Source organism: Pyxicephalus adspersus, chromosome 4 (genome assembly GCF_032062135.1).
Source record: "Pyxicephalus adspersus chromosome 4, UCB_Pads_2.0, whole genome shotgun sequence".
NCBI classification, from domain to species: domain Eukaryota; kingdom Metazoa; phylum Chordata; class Amphibia; order Anura; family Pyxicephalidae; genus Pyxicephalus; species Pyxicephalus adspersus.
In genome coordinates, this window is record NC_092861.1 from 100,566,046 (window position 1) to 100,583,085 (window position 17,040).

Genomic DNA, 17,040 nt, shown 5'->3' on the forward strand with positions numbered 1-17,040 from the left:
GGGAATCCCCCTCCTCCGCAGTGTCTTGGGAGGAAGGGGATCCCCCATCAGAGATCTCCCCGCGGCAGCCGAAGGGAGCCACAACAAGGAGGCTGAAGAGCCGCATGCGGCTCCGGAGCCGCAGGTTGCAGACCCCTGCCCTATGTGGATGTAAATTAAGATGTTTATCTAACAATGAGAAGAGGGCGGTTCGCTGGACCTTCTGATGAAGCAGATTGTAGGGATGAGAAAAGGGTGAAGATCTATATGATCCAGAGATTCAATTTATTATCTGTAACAAACTAGTACATAAAATTATTGATTTGCTTTCTGTGTTTTTAATTTTATGTATTTTAATGTGAAAATAAAAGACCTATTTTTACTATACATCCTAAAGAAGTACTGCAAATTGTTGTCTACTGCCTTCCTACTGTCAACCACTGGCAGGGATTTGTGGACTTCCTGACCTAGGGATATCTGAGGATAGATTATTCAGTTTAAGATTATTCAATGCCTACTACACAGGTCCGACTCTACAGACAGTAAATGAATGTGCGACCAAACAAATTTTCAGCTTTTCTGTCCTTTCTGTCCAATCGGGTTTGCATCCTCAGAGAAAAGTTTGGTGCCCTTGGATTTGCAACAGAGTGCTCCACAGAATATTCTAGTGCCTTGAAAGAAGTATGTGTCTGATAAGAGATACCAGGACCCAAGATTTAAGTCAACAATCTCTCAAAACAAAGATCATAAACATATTTTATGATACTGAAAATAGGATGCAGCCTACCTCCACCAGCAAGGGCTTATGACAGGACCCTGTCTTCCCTGCCCGAATGAGCTCGGGCAGGGAAGACGTTTTCTACTGCCTATTTCTACTTATGCATACTGGGTGTGAAGAGAGATCAGTGTGGCTGCTGTAGAATGGCCAAGCAGGCAGAGCTCACACTAAGTTCATCCTCTTGATTCCCACGTGTATCAGTTTCTAGGGTGCTAGAAATGTGCCATCTGTGGTGTTATGTACAGCACTACTAGCACAAATCTCCCACACTCCTCCCAGCTTCAGTCCATTCATCAAATTGCCAAAAAGGAATAGAGAAAAGGTGACACGGTGCAATTCCAGTGCAAACAGGTGACTGCGGATAACCTGGCCAGGACAGCTTCCAGGTGTCGTCTCTAGGAAATAAGACCAGAAAGCAAAAGAAAGACCTCAATTAGGCTGTGTACACCTGTGGTTAAATCAAAGCACCCAAACCTAAGGTCAAAGTCAACAGTCAACTGACCAGAAATAAAAACAAAAAACATGACAGTGCGCAATTCTAGATAGTTACAAACACCATAAAACTGAGGACAAGAGGTAGAAGGGGCATTTACCACTTTCAGGTTTGGGTTTCCTATTGAAGGCAACCAATCATCTCTCAGATAACCTCCAAAAGATCTCTACATTTGCTCTAACATCTCGACTCTGGCAATTTTCTCAATTTCCTTCACTGAACTTTACAAAAATCGCATCCTAATGGTAATTACCTTCTTTTCCTAATGAACAAAGGACATTCTTTTGAGGAGATCTTTTGGAAATGACAACTGGATATCAAAAAGGCCATCTACAATTAACATCTGCTTTAAAGCAAATGTTGAGACATGTCCTAGTTACTTAATGAAACTGAAGAAGAAAAAAACTACTAACAACAGTGTATATTTTAATAAAAATAAAAGGGTAATTTGTTTTTTTTATAAGGTCCTCTAATATATGTAATATATGTAAAATGCAAACTTAATTATGTGCATTATCATTAAGGTTAGTCGTAGGTTAGTTTTTTGTATTTCATATTGAGCAAAAATAGCCCTGCAGTTGGCCGGATATCTGAACTGAAGACGTTAACTTTATAGACCTGCACTTTGAGGGGCTTGAAGTTCAGTAAGAAACTACTGTATGTTTTTGAATCCATTTTAACTAATGCATTAGGATCGTGCACAGTAAATGTTTTACTGTGTGTCACAGCAGCAAACAAACTTTGGTATATTGGATGCATTTTTTTAAATTTCAAGTTTTATTTAAGTCATAAGTTTACAATAACAATAAATCACAACAGACAACAAGTCAAATATAGCATACAGAACTCGGAATATACATTATTCCCACTTAGCAGGCATAACCGACATAAAACTCTTGAATCATTAAGCATGCGTAAATATATACCATGTATTTCAAAAATGATTCAATCATGCTGCTCATTGGTTAAACTGTCAGTTGTGCAATTAAATACAATTAGCTCTATTTTCAAAACATGGAATATATCATTCCCTTTAACATTACTTTGTGGGACTCAATTACTGTAATTGAAACACATGGACCTGGAAGATTCCCACAAGGGAATTTCTGATTCCCTGTTTCATAAATAAAGGCCAATGTGTTTCTTTTTGGATTAAAGTGATGATACATTTCGACACGTAAAGTTACAGCAAAACTGTAGTTGTCTGGGAAGAGCTCCTATTAAAAAAATGAAAATGTATATTGATTGTAAACATATATTTTAAAGAATTAGATACTAACAAGATATTTGTTGCCTTCTGAAAATGAAATGGGCTAGCTTGAATAAAATATCATACACCTACACAGAATCTTTATCAGTTACAGGAAATCTTTCAGTATTGAAAGCTTTAACAGGCAAAACCTGTTAGATTCCAAGAAGAAAAGCATGTCACTAAAAACTTAAAGTTTCCAAAGAACAGAGAGCAATGCTTAGTCTATACAGATGTTTTCCCCAGCATTTAACCTGAGGCTTTAAAAACTCATGTTTGCAATTCCAATGCATTCCAATAGGCCAATCTACACCAGGAAGTTTTCTTGAGGCACGTTTATGAGCATTGCAACAATTAAAAAATTAAAATGCAGGGTTAACGCGGGAAAACGGCAAAAAATGTGGGTAAATGTAATGTAATGTAATGTAAATGCGGGAAAAACGTAATAAAAAAATGCGGCATAGCTGTTTTCCGGGGTTATAAAGGCAAGCTTTAAAACGCTAATAAAAGTGCATAAAAACGCATATAAACATGGTAGGATCGCTTACATGCATTTTTAAAATTGTCCATGTAGACCCAGCCCAATACAATAAGTTTCCAACTCCATTTTTATAATAAAGAATGATATAGTTACTGTAGTACTAACTAAACAACCAACACAGCAAAACAGACATTTCTTTTCACTTGGCAAAAACTGCCACAACAAATTTGGTAGTGACAAAAACAACTAGATAAACCACCAAATTATCATACAAAGCCAAACTTGATTTAATTGTCTTATGAGGAGTGATTTGGTAGTTAGACCAGGTTTGGAAAGAGGAAAACAGTATAGATGATGGATAGTAGACAGGTAATTGGGAGAAGGAGGCAAAAACACATTGTTAAGCAGCACAGCTGGATTGTAAGGGAGAAGAAGCATTACAAAAGTATTGTGAAGAGTAGAGAAAAAGAGGAGGTAGGAAGACTAAATTGTTGAACAAGAGGGGGTCAGAGGTGTTGCAAAACCTGATTGTGCAAAAATACTAAATAAATCAGTGAGACCAGTGTGGGCAGGAGAAACAAAATAAATGCTAGACAGAATTTTGAGTTGTATATTAGAGGCTGCAGGGTTGGATCTCTAAGAGAGACTGAGGGGGTGCAGTAAACTACAATGCTGAAGTGAGGGTATGGATGCCAGATTGTGAGAGAAGAAGAAAAGAAGATTGTTAAACCCCAGTTTGGAGGAAAGAGTGACAAACAAATTGAGACAGTATTGTAATGAGGAAGCAGCAAAAAAGGAGAAAAGAAGTAATAGGAAACATAATGGAAAGAAAAACCAGTGAGATCAAACTGGTGAAGGGGGTAAAAAGCCATTGAAATTGGAATGGGGGTGGGGGGTTGGAGAGAAAAGATACTGAGACCAAAATGTGTAAAGGTGAGAGAATTGGAAAAGAAAGAGGAGAAAAATAGGCTTCATGATTTGATTGTGTGGTAAACTGGATATGATGAATTCAGACTGTCCTGTTAGTGTCGTTTTGGTTTAAGACAGCTTCTTTATTTCAATCAGGTTTCCAATGTACAAACCAACTAAAAACTGGGCACACAGCCTGTTTCAACATAGTGTACTAACATGCACTGTGGTGCGCTGCATTGGGAAAAAAGGTTTCGGAGCTGTGTCATCTTGGTGCTTCAGGGTGCCTTTGGAAATGAATGAGACTGCAACAGCTAATGCACTTCATTTGCAGTGATACAAGCATATCGTACAGCAAAGCAAAAGTATGTTTCAGTCTTCCCAGACAGACACAGACATCAGTAAAAACATATGTGCATTTTTTACTTATGCATTTTCTCAGGAGTATTTTTTTTTTCATTTTTACATTGTTTTAATATTTTTCTCTCTTTTAAAAAAAATTCCTACCTAACATAAAAAGAAATAAATATTCTAGTCTGGAACAAGGAGTATTTTTAATAATATATAAATTTAAAACAATAAATAAATACAGCACCATTGACATCTTCAGCTGACCATTCATTGATGGGTTCTGTTTTGGGAGCCCCGTTGGAGGGGAATAAAGGAGTTGTAGTAAGGAGTTATGACCTTGGTCCATAAGGGCAAATAATTTACTTTGTTCAATTGTGCTTTAACGTACTTTAGAACTAAACCCAAATGTTGGGACTTAAGTGCTGTTACCCATCTGTTGGAGGATAGAACTATAGATATGCTCCTAAATTGCATCCCGCAGGACAGCCTAATCTCTAAGACAACACTTTTTGGTATCTCAAAAAAAATGTTTCTAACAACCAAGTCTTTACTAACTTATGTTAAAATGGTAGACATAGACGCTTTGGTTATTTCTGTCCATGCACCTGTTTCACTTACTCTTATACAACTTGCGAGTGGGGGCTCTCCAGCAGTGTACAGATTCCTTGATTTTCTAGGAGTTGATCTTATTTATAGCTTATCTGAACTCATGGTATATGAGTTGGAATATTGGGAATTTACGCTGCCCACCTCTGTTTTGGGAGGTGGGTAAAGCTGTGTTATGTGGTAAAATCTTGGCCTATGCTGCTTTCCAAAAAGCATAAACCCTTAATCGCTATATTAAGGCCTATCACAAAGTCTGCCTAGCTTATTTCGACTTTAAGGCTAACCCCCAGATGTTACCAGACCTCAATGGCTACAGCCAATTGGAATCTGTGAATATTGGATACATATTCCGTTTCTTAAAGATGTAGATTTTTTCAAAGGAGAAAACCTTCTCATTTCAACCTGCTTTAGGATGAGCAGGGCACCCAACACTCTCACCCAAAGAACACTGCGGAAAAACGGATTATAGATTCCTATACAATGTTATTTCCAGTGTCTTTGGGGGAGATCAGTTTTTTGATTTGCATGACCTCCCTTTCTAATTGGCACAGGACTGTGATTATCTGAATTCTGAACTACTGCAGTGTTCAGATCCAGGTTCTTCAATGTTCAATAGCATTCATGTTGGCCAGGTAACGCCCCATTTAGGATCCTTGATTAATTATGTTCTCCATAATTATGAATTATGTTCTCCATAATTACATTTGCCCCACAACGGGGGATGTCACCTATATCAGCCTAATACCAAAAAAGTACCCTTTGGACACAAGCTCCCATTGGCCCATCTCCCCTCTGAATCAAGACAAGAAATATCTTTCAAAACATTTATCTGTGTAATTGGTCTTTGTACATGGCCATTTAGCTGTCATAATATAAAGCTATGTACAAACGTTAAATATATGTCATTGCAAGTGATCTTCCTTGATTTCCAGCTGCAGTAGAATGAAACTATGGTGCTAATAATTTCTATGGAGAAGGAAGAAGGGAGGGTGATTGGGAGGCACCTTGCTGTGCCCTCTTCAATGGAAAAGCCAGTGGTCATTGTGTCATTGGCCATTCTGTCTTTTAGCAATCTGCCTTGACAGGTCACTAAACAACATTAAGAAACCACTGTATATAAGATGTACTAAGTTTTATCCCCACATGATCACGAATGTTCAACTAGGGTGACAATCAACTATTACCTGTAAAAGTGCTCACGGTTTTAGAACATTTCAGGGTCTTGGGGTTCCTGTTAATTCTTTGATGTCCATTGCTGTCTTGCCATTGGATGCAGAAAAGGCATTTAACAATGTTAGGTAGACATAGCTATTAAAGATTATGTGGTATTCAGGTAAAATTTTTTTGTTTCATTAGTACTATGAACACTCCTTTTCCCGCTCACTCGTTTTTCTTTGATTGGCTGTCATAGCCCTGCAGACCAAAAAGTTATTCTCGGCTTTTCAACCCTGTTTTCCCACTCTGAGCGGCACTACCACAAATTTCCTCCCAGATGCCTTTGAAAATATTGGATGGAAGCACATGCAAATAGTAATGATAAGCAAAACTTAAAAGGAGGTGCATTTTAAAGTAGTCTGCAGGTTTTTAATATACTCTTTAATCCTCTTGTGCCTTTGATGACTGGTGGAATGGTATCAAACTATCCACCCAAACTTGACAAACTTTATGGCGAATCTTACTCCTTAATACAGGAGACTCACCTTTCAGGTATTAGAGAGGATAAAACTAAAGGACTTCCTATGGATAAAACCCTGTAACTCTTTTTACAGTTTACCTAAAGTTCACCTGTCTGTGACGTGTTCTGTATCTGTAAAACATGTCACAGCTCCTCTAGGGCTGCAGGAGTGATCAGGGGAGCGGAGCTGTCAGCATAGTAAAGCTCCGCTGACTGCTCTGATTCCCTTATTGGCTGAGGAAGGGGAAATCCTGATGACAGCTCAAGAATCATCAGGATTTCCCTATCCTCAGCCAATCAGGGAGCAGAGCAGTCAGCAGAGCTTTACTATGCTGACAGCTCCGCTCTCCTGATTGCTCCCGCAGCCCTAGAGGAGCTGTAACATGTGTTCTGTATATGTAATACATGTCACAGCTCCTCTAGGGCTGCGGGAGTGATCAGGGGAGCGAAGCTGTCAGCAACTCTGCTGACTGCTCTGCTCCCTGATTGGCTGAGGAAAGGGAAATCCTGATGATGCTTGAGCTGTCATCAGGGTTTCCTATTTCTCAGCCAATCACAGAGCACTAGAGATGAATGGGCACAAGTCTCCCCATTCATGTCTAGTGCTGAATGGCTGAGAAACGTAAAACCTCAGCCAATCACAGAGCACTAGGGGTGAATGGAGAGGCTTGTCCTCATTTAACCCCTAGTGCCCTGCCATCCCTCACTGTCAGGAGGATTTCCAGGGCTGTGTTCATTGCAGCCTTGGAAATCATCCTGTCATTGAGATAACCTGTAAAAAAAAAGTTTATTTACACAAACACATACACATGAATAAAATAATTTAACATTAAAGCCTCGTCCTATTTTAACATATATTTTAACCCTTTCAGGGAATGAGTATGGGATTTTATGTACCCCTGTATTCATTCCCCAGGGTGGGGTGGTGGAGATCTGGGAGTCTCCTTATTAAAGAAGGCTTCCAGATTCCAAAGTCCTGCTAAAAATGTTTATAAAAGCCCCTTTTGTTTTCAATGGAAGCTTTCATAAAAGCTTAAAAACGCTTGAAAGAGCCTCCATTGAGTTCAATGAAAGCGTTTTCCCGTGTTTATCCAGCGTTTAAATTTTTTAAACGTTGCAAGCAATGTTTAAGATAACGCTGATAAGTGCCTGAAGTGTAGATTAGCCCATTGGAATGCATGGGGACTTCAAACACAGGCTTTAAAAGCTTCAGGTTAAACGCTGGGGAAACAGTCCGCGTAGACTAAAGCTGCATACACACGTCCAATAATTATCTTTAGAAACGACCGTCGAACGCTCGATTAACAACTGATTGGCCAAAAAAAAGTGACCAAGGATGCCGACGAACGAGGATTGTCGTTGGAAATGAACGACCGCCACGGTGGATCTGATTGGCCGACGATCTTTCACTATCGTGTGTACGGTCGTTCAGTGATCGTGCATGTTTCTGCGGTACACTTTCTCCGTTACATGTCCCTCCCTGCATCGTTCAAACGATTGTATCTAGCATGTGGACACTGATGGTGGATTATATTTGAACGATCATATTGTTACAGCATGTAGAGAATTGTGCACAATATGATTGTTCAAGTACAATCCTGCATAATCGTTGATCGGTCGTAATCGTTTGTTTTCTAACAATAACTATTGGAAGTGTGTACCTAGCTTTAGTCTAATATTGATGTGACAGGTGCTCTTTAATATTCATGTGAAGTACAGGGGTATGTAATAGTGTTATGTATCTTTTTATGTATCCTTTTATAATGTATCTTTTTATGTATCCTTTTACAATGTATCTTTTTATGTATACTTTTATAATGTATCTTTTTACATCTGTTTGGAGGCTGTAGAAGCTCGACTGTGCTGAAAAAAACCCAAATTTTTCCTCCCATTGACTTTAATGGTGTTCGACTTTGACATTCGACCAGCCTAATAATTTTGCTCTATTCGAGCGAATAGATGACGAATCGAATAGTGAGCTATTCGACCAACACTAGTTACGACCTCATAGTAACCTTTATATTATTTATATCATATATTAGAAATATCCCTCAATTGGATGTTACTTAGTCTGGGACCCTATTATCCCACCAAGCATCTGACTATACTATACAATGCAAATATTATATATGTTATGCAACCTAATATACATATTACTATCTATTTTGTACAGTTTTTCTGTTTGTACTTTGCCAATATACGTATGTTTATTATCACTCTTTTAGTACTTAACAGTGTTCCCCTTATGTGCGACCACCCCTAAGGAAGCATATATCAGGCGAAACACGTTGGATAATTTCGGTCACACCTTGGCGAGTTTTTTTAACCTTTTTGTGAATACTGTATTGTATGAACGATTGTGGTTTAAAAAACTCATTATTCGCTAGCTGCATATTGTCCAGTGCCAATCACTTTGGCCGAATAATATCTGATGCTTTGTTGTCACCTCATTTTGTGAGATTTATATGTATCTAGTGTATGAATTGTATTGTATTTTGAGAATATATCACTAATGCAATACCTGTTTTGCCAAAAAAAACCTCTGTCCACTCTGGCTTTCCATAACCTTCTTGTGTTTCCAGCTGTCTTTTTTATTTTTATTAATATCAACTGTTAACTGACATTACAATATTATTATTATCAAGAATATACATGAAAAAAGCTATAGAAGTCATAAGCATCTTTTACAAGATGGTACTTGATTTTGAGACAACCCCCCACTTCTGTGATCTAGTTATTGGGATTAATGGTCCTTGTAAATGAAATAGCAAGGGGTCACCTTCCATATTTCTATTTGAGTACCAAGAGGTGTGGCCGAAACAGTTATACAAATACATTTTGGTAGGATGTTTAAAGGTGTTAATGAAGCTTTGCCAGGTTTTAAATTTCTGCCTGAAGTTAAGCTACAATTTCTGTGAACTATAATTTATATGTGAACTATAATTTATATATATATTATTCTAACATTTATATGGTAATTACAATGAAGTACATTTAAAACCTATGTTTTAACAGTAAAAAGAATGTCAAATAATGTGCACATTATGAAATATTACTTTTGTTAAAAAGAAATTGTGGCAATATGAAATTGCAATAAAGGATTCAGAGTTTAGCATTTATTACACCACTGTGTTCTGTAGCAAGAAAGATTATACCATGGGTAATAAGATGATACTAGAAAGTATTACACTCTCTAGTACTAACTCTCTACTTACTTCCATAAAAAAAAATTCCAATCAAATCCAAACAAAGAGGGTTTGTAAACGTGAGATGAGAATACGGAATGTATAACAAATGATCAAGGAAAACATCCACATTCCTGTTACACACATTTCTCCCCGAGTCACAAATAACTGATCCTTCCATAACACATAGAAGCAACACAAAGACAAAGTGTGTCACGCCTTCCAAGATTTCTTTAATAACACTCTTACATATTTCTGTAGGATTACTATACATGGAAATAGTAAGGGATAACACCTTATTCTTCATACTGTTTACTGATACAACTTAAAGCAGATCCAGCCATTCCCAAAACAAAGGTCAAGCAGATGGTTTAAAAAAATAAAAAACAAAACAGAAAAACAGTTTAGTTCACAGAATTAAAGATATACTTGGGAACTATTTGCCAAACTAATTGTGTTTCTGTTTGGTAATACAAAGCTCTCTTTTTCAGAGTAGAATACTTCATTGTTCACCACTGAAGTAACCTCTGCCATATTCACCAAGAGAGAATATCCCTTCCAGTGAGATAATAAGGTGAAACCAAAGTTCCACTTTTAAAAATTGGGCACAAATCAATTAGGCAGGTCAATATTGAATAAAGAGACAAGCGATGTATCGTCTGTAATAATCTGTTTTACTTGCCTGATCGCACTGGGGAGCTCTCAGCTTTGGTTGCCAGGATAACCGGCAAACCCTGCTACCCCTACGTGTGCTGGGGCTGAATGAACTCCCGTTCCCAAGATCAGAATGCAAACGAAAACAAAGGAGTATTTGTTGGCACCCTGCAACAGAATGAGGACAGGTGACAAGAGGTAAATTTGTACATTACAACTATTTAAAAATTTATTTTGTGGTTGGAGTTATCTTTCAAATAGAAGACAACTTTCAAAACAAAAAAAGGGATTAAGGCATTAGGCAATATATGGTACTAAATTTATCTTCAAGTTTAAATCATGCATCAATTAATAAAAGATGCCTTTCAGGCACTAATATACTTATTTGTATATTTTCACAAATGTATGCAAAGAGAAGTTTGTGAGTTATCATACAATGCTTGTTTCTGTCATGCTTACCCAATGGCATCATTACTCCAAGCATCACCTCTTCTAGAGCAAGTAGTTGTTGATCAAAAAGGTCTAGTGAATGCAAAGGGGAAGAACCTACAAACTTGTAGCCATAAACCAGAGTATTCAAAGAATGGTACAGCAAGAATATGTAAAGGTGAATTATGTTTAAAGCCAAACTTTGGGCAAAAAACACAATGAAAATAAAGAGGCCATCAAAGATAAATCTATATGATTCAGCTTTAATTCAAAGACTGCCCATGCAGTTTTTTTTCTGCCATAGGACGAATAATAACCCAGTCTGGTTCAAGGAACCAGAGCCCTGGTAATCTTGAGCCCAACTCAAATAATGGACATTAAAGGTAAAATAGCAGAAAGATAAACTCATCTTTCGGTCACTCTACTTTTTTTATGATTATATTTAGATTATACGGCTACTTTCTATTACACTTCAACTCTGATATACAGAGAGTGAAAGATGCTGATAACAGGCCAAATTCAGGTAGTTACACATTAAATACATATAATGATGTATTTTTATTTAGAGCTGCATTCAGTTAAGAATTTTTTATCTGTCCATTGGTGGTGCTTGGATAGTTCTGATTAGAGGCAATTCTGACTTAGATTTGAACTAATCTAAAACTATATTTCCACCTAGGCAGTAAAACATTTATTCCTCATAACCATCCCTTTAATTATTAAGACCAAGTGATCAACTACTAAATGTAAGTAGTGCAACTACTAAATGTAAATGCAATATAAATAATGCACCATACAACATGTAATGTAACTAGACACCCCTAAATTACCATACATACATAAATACAATATATAATCAATTTTGACACCTTTAGAATATAACAACTTTACTGTGTCATAATCTGAACACACAGTATTTATGTATATACAAATCACATCTACGCATGATCAATCATATATACACAATCAGCATACCTAGAAAATATAAAGATTACACTTTAAGTCTCTTGCTCACTGTATCTATATGTTTTTGCTTTTCCTTGTCAATTTTTTTTCTGTGAATAATCTAAAGATGTAACCGTTACCCATATTCATGTGTCTCTTCTGCTAATGATAAAACTGTACTTCAAAATGCAGTTGTTAACTTAGCATATCTCTCTTTGTTATGATTCTGCTCGTTAGCCTAAAGTCTCTAAGAGTCCCTTGAGGAAGCCAATCGGTGAACGACATCGGGATTGGAGAAAATGCTACTCTATGTGTTCACGTGAATGAGATTAAAATACAAATACTTCATTGATAGTTATTCCTCCACCTCAAAAATGGTTGAGAATAAAGCTATAACTATTTGTAAATTTTCGCAATATAGCTTTAATTATCTATGTTTTCTCTTGCAATTGTTACTGTCTTAACCTTAACCTTAATTGCTGTAGTAGTAGGTGCTTTTTAAAATACATTTAAAAGAGATTGCCAGTCTGTGTTTTATAGGGATGAGCGAGCGAAATTATAATAATTTCGATCTTGCAGCAAATCGGGCCTTTCTCGTTTACAGAACATATAAGCGAGAACGCCCTTGTGATTTGCCATGAGGTTGTGTTCTCGCTGAACTCAGAAGTTCTCTTAATGGAGAATCTCCATTGAGAGTTCATCTGGAGTTCGCCTGCAGTCACAGCTGATTAGAGGCACCCGCGTACCCATTGAGATACTTCATTGAGAGTTCATCTGGAGTTGGCCTGCAGTCACAGCTGATTGGTAGCACCCGCGTGCCTCCAATCAGCTGTGACCACAGGTTCCCACCCTCCCTGGGCTGTACTTATGGATGATTGTGGGAACGGAACTCAGATGAACTCTCAATGGAGAAACTGCATTGAGAGTTCATCTGGAGTTCGCCTGCAGTCACAGCTGATTGGTAGCATTGCCACCAATCAGGTGTGACCGCAGGTTTCCACGCTCCCTGGGCTGTAATTATCAATGATAAGTACAGCCCGGTGACCGTGGGAACTGAGCTCAGATGAACTCTCAATGGACAAACTCCATTGAGAGTATATCTGGAGTTTGCCTGCAGTCAAAACTGATTGGAGGCACTTGCGTGCACATGAATAGAACTCAAGAAATCGGTTCTCAGAAATTTTTCGGACCCATCAGAAGTTCGGGGCGAGGCATTCTCGCTCATCCTTAGTGTTTAGATGTCAGGGTGGAAGGTGGTGACAAGGCCTCCACGACAGGTAGAGTTTTCTTTGTGTGTTCAAATTGCAAAGAAAGACTGTTTAAATGCATACCCTCCCTGTTTATTATGGAGACGTTCTCTTAGTTTAATCTGCAATGTTGTTTAGGCATTCAGCATACTGAAGATACGCATGCTGAAGAATGTACACTTCTCATACAGACTGACAAAAAAAAAAAAACATTATAGTTTTTTTTTGTGTAAAATTAGATTAGAAACATTTATTTTCAGCAATTTAACAGCAAAAAGTCTTGGGACTTATTTAAAACATTAAGGACTAGTCATTTCTAAACTCTGTAAGATACTATGGGACTATCAGAAAGTGTGTATAGAGCCAATCCCTGATACCTCTTTTGGGATCGTGTCAGGGATCAGGCTTAGGATATTTTGAAGCTCACATACAGTATGTATGCAGGGGATTGATAAGCAGTTTGGTTGCTTTCCTGGGTACCTGTTAGCTGGGTTTCTATGTATGTGAGAGCTGGTTCAAATTTTCTTCACGTTATTCCACAGTCTAATTTCTACTTCACTCTTAACATCCTTCTTGCTCCATGTCACTCCCTATCATTGCTATTCCCAGCACATGCTCTGTACCACGTATATCTTCATGCAAACACATCCTCCTCAGAATCCTTCAGCACCCTTCTTCTCAATGTAACTCCATGTTCTCCTCCCCTAAGCACCCCATTACGAGAGAGCTGTTTAATTGAACAGTAATATTTTATTAGTTAAAGCGTACCTAAACTCATAATTTTCACTTTACATAAAATGGTAGACAACCCTTTTATGTAAGGTAAAAATTCAGTTTTTTTTTTTTTTTTTAGTGCAAGACCCTTTTTTAAAAATAAAAAAAAGGGTGTGGCACTGCCCCCTAATTCTTGATCACCTAGGTGATCAAGAATCAATGGGAGCGTAAAGCCTCCCAGAATACCTACGTTACACATCACAGGAGGCTATTTGGTGCTCGGTCTGCGCAGGCCCAAGCATCTCAGGCATGCGCAGGAGACCTTTCGTCAAAAGGGAAAAAAATTGTTTTTTTTTCCTATCCACGTCACCCGATCTTGTGTCTGGGTCGGGTGACGTAGGAACAAGAACCCGGAAGAAGAGGACAAGATGGCAGCATCTAGCACGCTGGCCTGAAGACGGATGCTGGGACGACGTGGGACCCGATGGAAGAGACCTCCGGACCGATTAACTGCCCTGCGGGATTGAAGGTAGTAAAGTGTATTTTTTTTGTTTTACGGGACTTTTGAGTTTAGTTACCCTTTATATGTCACCATTTATATAAAAATTTTGAATATGGTTTATGTTTTATGAAAGCAATTCAATCAGATAGTGCAAGGCTAATGTATATTAGCTAATGGATAGAGTGTTTAAAAATCTTTAAAAATGATTCATTCATCTACAAATTCATTAAGAACATGGTCATAAATATATGAACGCGTTTGCATCATCCCCTCAATGAACAACTACTTTTTAATGCAGCCATCAACTAGAAATTTAGATTTATCAAATTATTGTAGTCAAGGTTATGTAACAAATGGTAAAATAGCCTAATGAATGAAGTGCTGAACCATAAACAAACACAATAAATATTTATTAATATAAAATTATTATTATTAATAATAATAATAATAATAATAATAATAATAATAATACCAATATAATAATAATAATAATATTAAAATATTATTCATTGATTATAAATATGTTAGTGCTTCAAAATATTATCTACATAAACCAATCACAAACATCATTACAAAAGATAGTTAACCCATTCATCCTTTAATTATAAATACAAGTAGATACGTCTAATACAGAAAACAAAGTGTACTGTAAATAACTGCCAGTACCAGTAACAATCTCCTTAGTGATGCATTTCTTTTAACAGTTCTGAGTTTTAAATATTTATCTCTATATATTCCTGTTGTTGGTTTCCAGATCTAAAATTACTGTATAATGAATGTTTTCTGAAGGAAAAATTAGATATCTATTTATTATTGTTTATGTATTTATTACCTTCACCTTTTAAACCTATATTATACTTTACAATTTTGAATTATAATGGATGTTTGGAAGCTTCGCTGATTTGCTGTGTAGGTATTGCAGGACAAGCTGACTACAGTCAAAAGTCTAGTAGCAGCAGTAATAGCCAGAGACAAAAACACAAAAGTAAGTGCACGTCTTTCACATTAATTAGTCTGTTGTTGAAGACAATGAAAGGCAATTTTCAAAGCAGAAACAGAAATAATATTATGGTGTATAAGAAAACATTTTAATCGACCTTACTGTCAGAATGTTGCTCCTCAGCAGCCATGTGCTCGTATTGTCCCAGGATTCCTTAAGGTCTTAAGGTACCGTTCGAGTAATGGTATGAACTGATCTGTGTATTACTTCCTGTTTGTACAATAAGCATCTCACAGAGTGTTAGGGAAAACAGATGATTTTAAAGGCAAATTTACACCACCTACTGGATATGTGTATTATGGCAGTTTAACACCTCCTGCTCCCTTCATTTCCACAACATCTTTACAAAACAAATCCAACCAAAATGATTTTTATTGTAATCTTTTTGGGGGAATTTACCCTCACTTCCTATTTGATCTACTGGATCTAAAAACAAAAACAGAAATACATTTCAAATGAGAAAGGGTTAGAATTTATTACAGTCATTCCCTGGTGATGACAACTCCCCCTTTTTATGTAAGGGTTTTAGTTATAGCAGATCCCTTCCCAGTAGGAGTTACAGAAAAATAAATGTTAACCCTATTTGGCCACAAGAATACTATTACCACCCCTACATGATGCTTTCATTATTTTGGTTTACCAACTAACAAATGTTTTGCACACAAAAACTGTTTTTGTCTACACACAGTGCTCAAATGAAACTAAAAACAGAATGCTATAATAAAACACTATTTATTATGCAGGTGTTTTCAATAACATGCAAGGGGTGAAAAAATAGTTCACTGGGTCAATACAGCTATTCATTTTTGTTTGTATATTAAAATACGCAACACAATAATTAAGTGCAAACACTAACATAAATAAAATAGTCATGTAAAGCCCTGGTAAGGCATCAATGCCAAACAAAACGCCAATTCCCCAATCCAATCTCATATTCTTCCTCAATAAGTCCTTGCTTATTCACACAGTGTGCCATCCCACCACTCCATCCAAGATGGCGAATGAGCAGGCTGTGACTGACACGCTGCCTGCTTCTCCTTCCCAGTCAGACATTGCAAATGAGACTTCCAGTGACGGCTCCCATTTGTTTCTCCCCAGTGCACAGCCTGGCTCAGCATGCAGGGATGCTGAATTGCTAGAAGGCATCAGTCAACTTCTCCAGCAGAAACTTTCTCAAGCCACATGTAAGTTGTCTTTAACCCTGACTAGAGAGATTAGAGAGCTGGCCACTGGAATCCTTATTCCATAACAGAAAATGGATGATGCCATCACCCTAATAGATTCCCATGAGCAGGATTTAAATGTGCTCCAGAAGGCTATGCAAGCTGCAATGCTTAGCATTGAAGATTTAGAAAACCGAAATCGCAGAGCTAATTTGCGCGTATGGGGGATCCCGGAAACAATTGTTGATTTACCTGGTTTCATGCTAGCCCTGTTTCAGGAATTACTTCCAGATTATCCACCAGAAGAGTCCACCGTGGTTTGGGTCCCAGAAAAGCAGATGGCCCCCAAGGGACATTGTTCTCAGGACCACCTTTTATAAAAACAAAGAAAGCAATTTTGAAAGCATCTTGGATAAAAGGGACCTTGTTTTTCAATCTCATCCATACCAAATTTTTGCGGATTTAGATGATCCAGAAGAGGAAAGCTCTTAACCCCCCTAGCGTTCTAATTCTGTCAGTTTTATGATGCAAAAAGTGATCCTAATTTTTTTGCAGAGAAATTTTTGTTTATATTGTGGGTCTGTTATTCTTAGAAATAACTCCCGGGTATGATAATTATATTTATTTATTAAATTATAATCATAAATTATAATATAGGACAAAATTGTAAATAATAATTT

At 37.3% G+C, this 17,040-nt stretch overlaps 1 protein-coding gene across 5 annotated transcripts in view; it reads right to left on the reverse strand.

The window, feature by feature from the left end:
- Positions 1-15,410, reverse strand: part of EDARADD (EDAR associated via death domain) — a 77,491-nt gene extending 62,081 nt beyond the window's left edge. For 3 of the 5 annotated variants that reach the window (XR_011920410.1, XM_072409160.1, XM_072409163.1), the window contains exons 1-2: positions 15,300-15,410; positions 10,389-10,528 (exon numbers count right to left, since the gene is read on the reverse strand). Coding sequence is in view for 4 of the 5 variants with exons in the window: in XM_072409160.1 (XP_072265261.1) it covers positions 10,389-10,528; positions 15,300-15,327 (168 nt within the window). In the remaining variant the exon portion in view is untranslated. The remainder of the gene's footprint in view (positions 1-10,388; positions 10,529-15,299) is intronic. The other 2 variants (XM_072409162.1, XM_072409161.1) reach the window with 2 other exon arrangements.
- Positions 15,411-17,040: the final 1,630 nt, after the last annotated feature.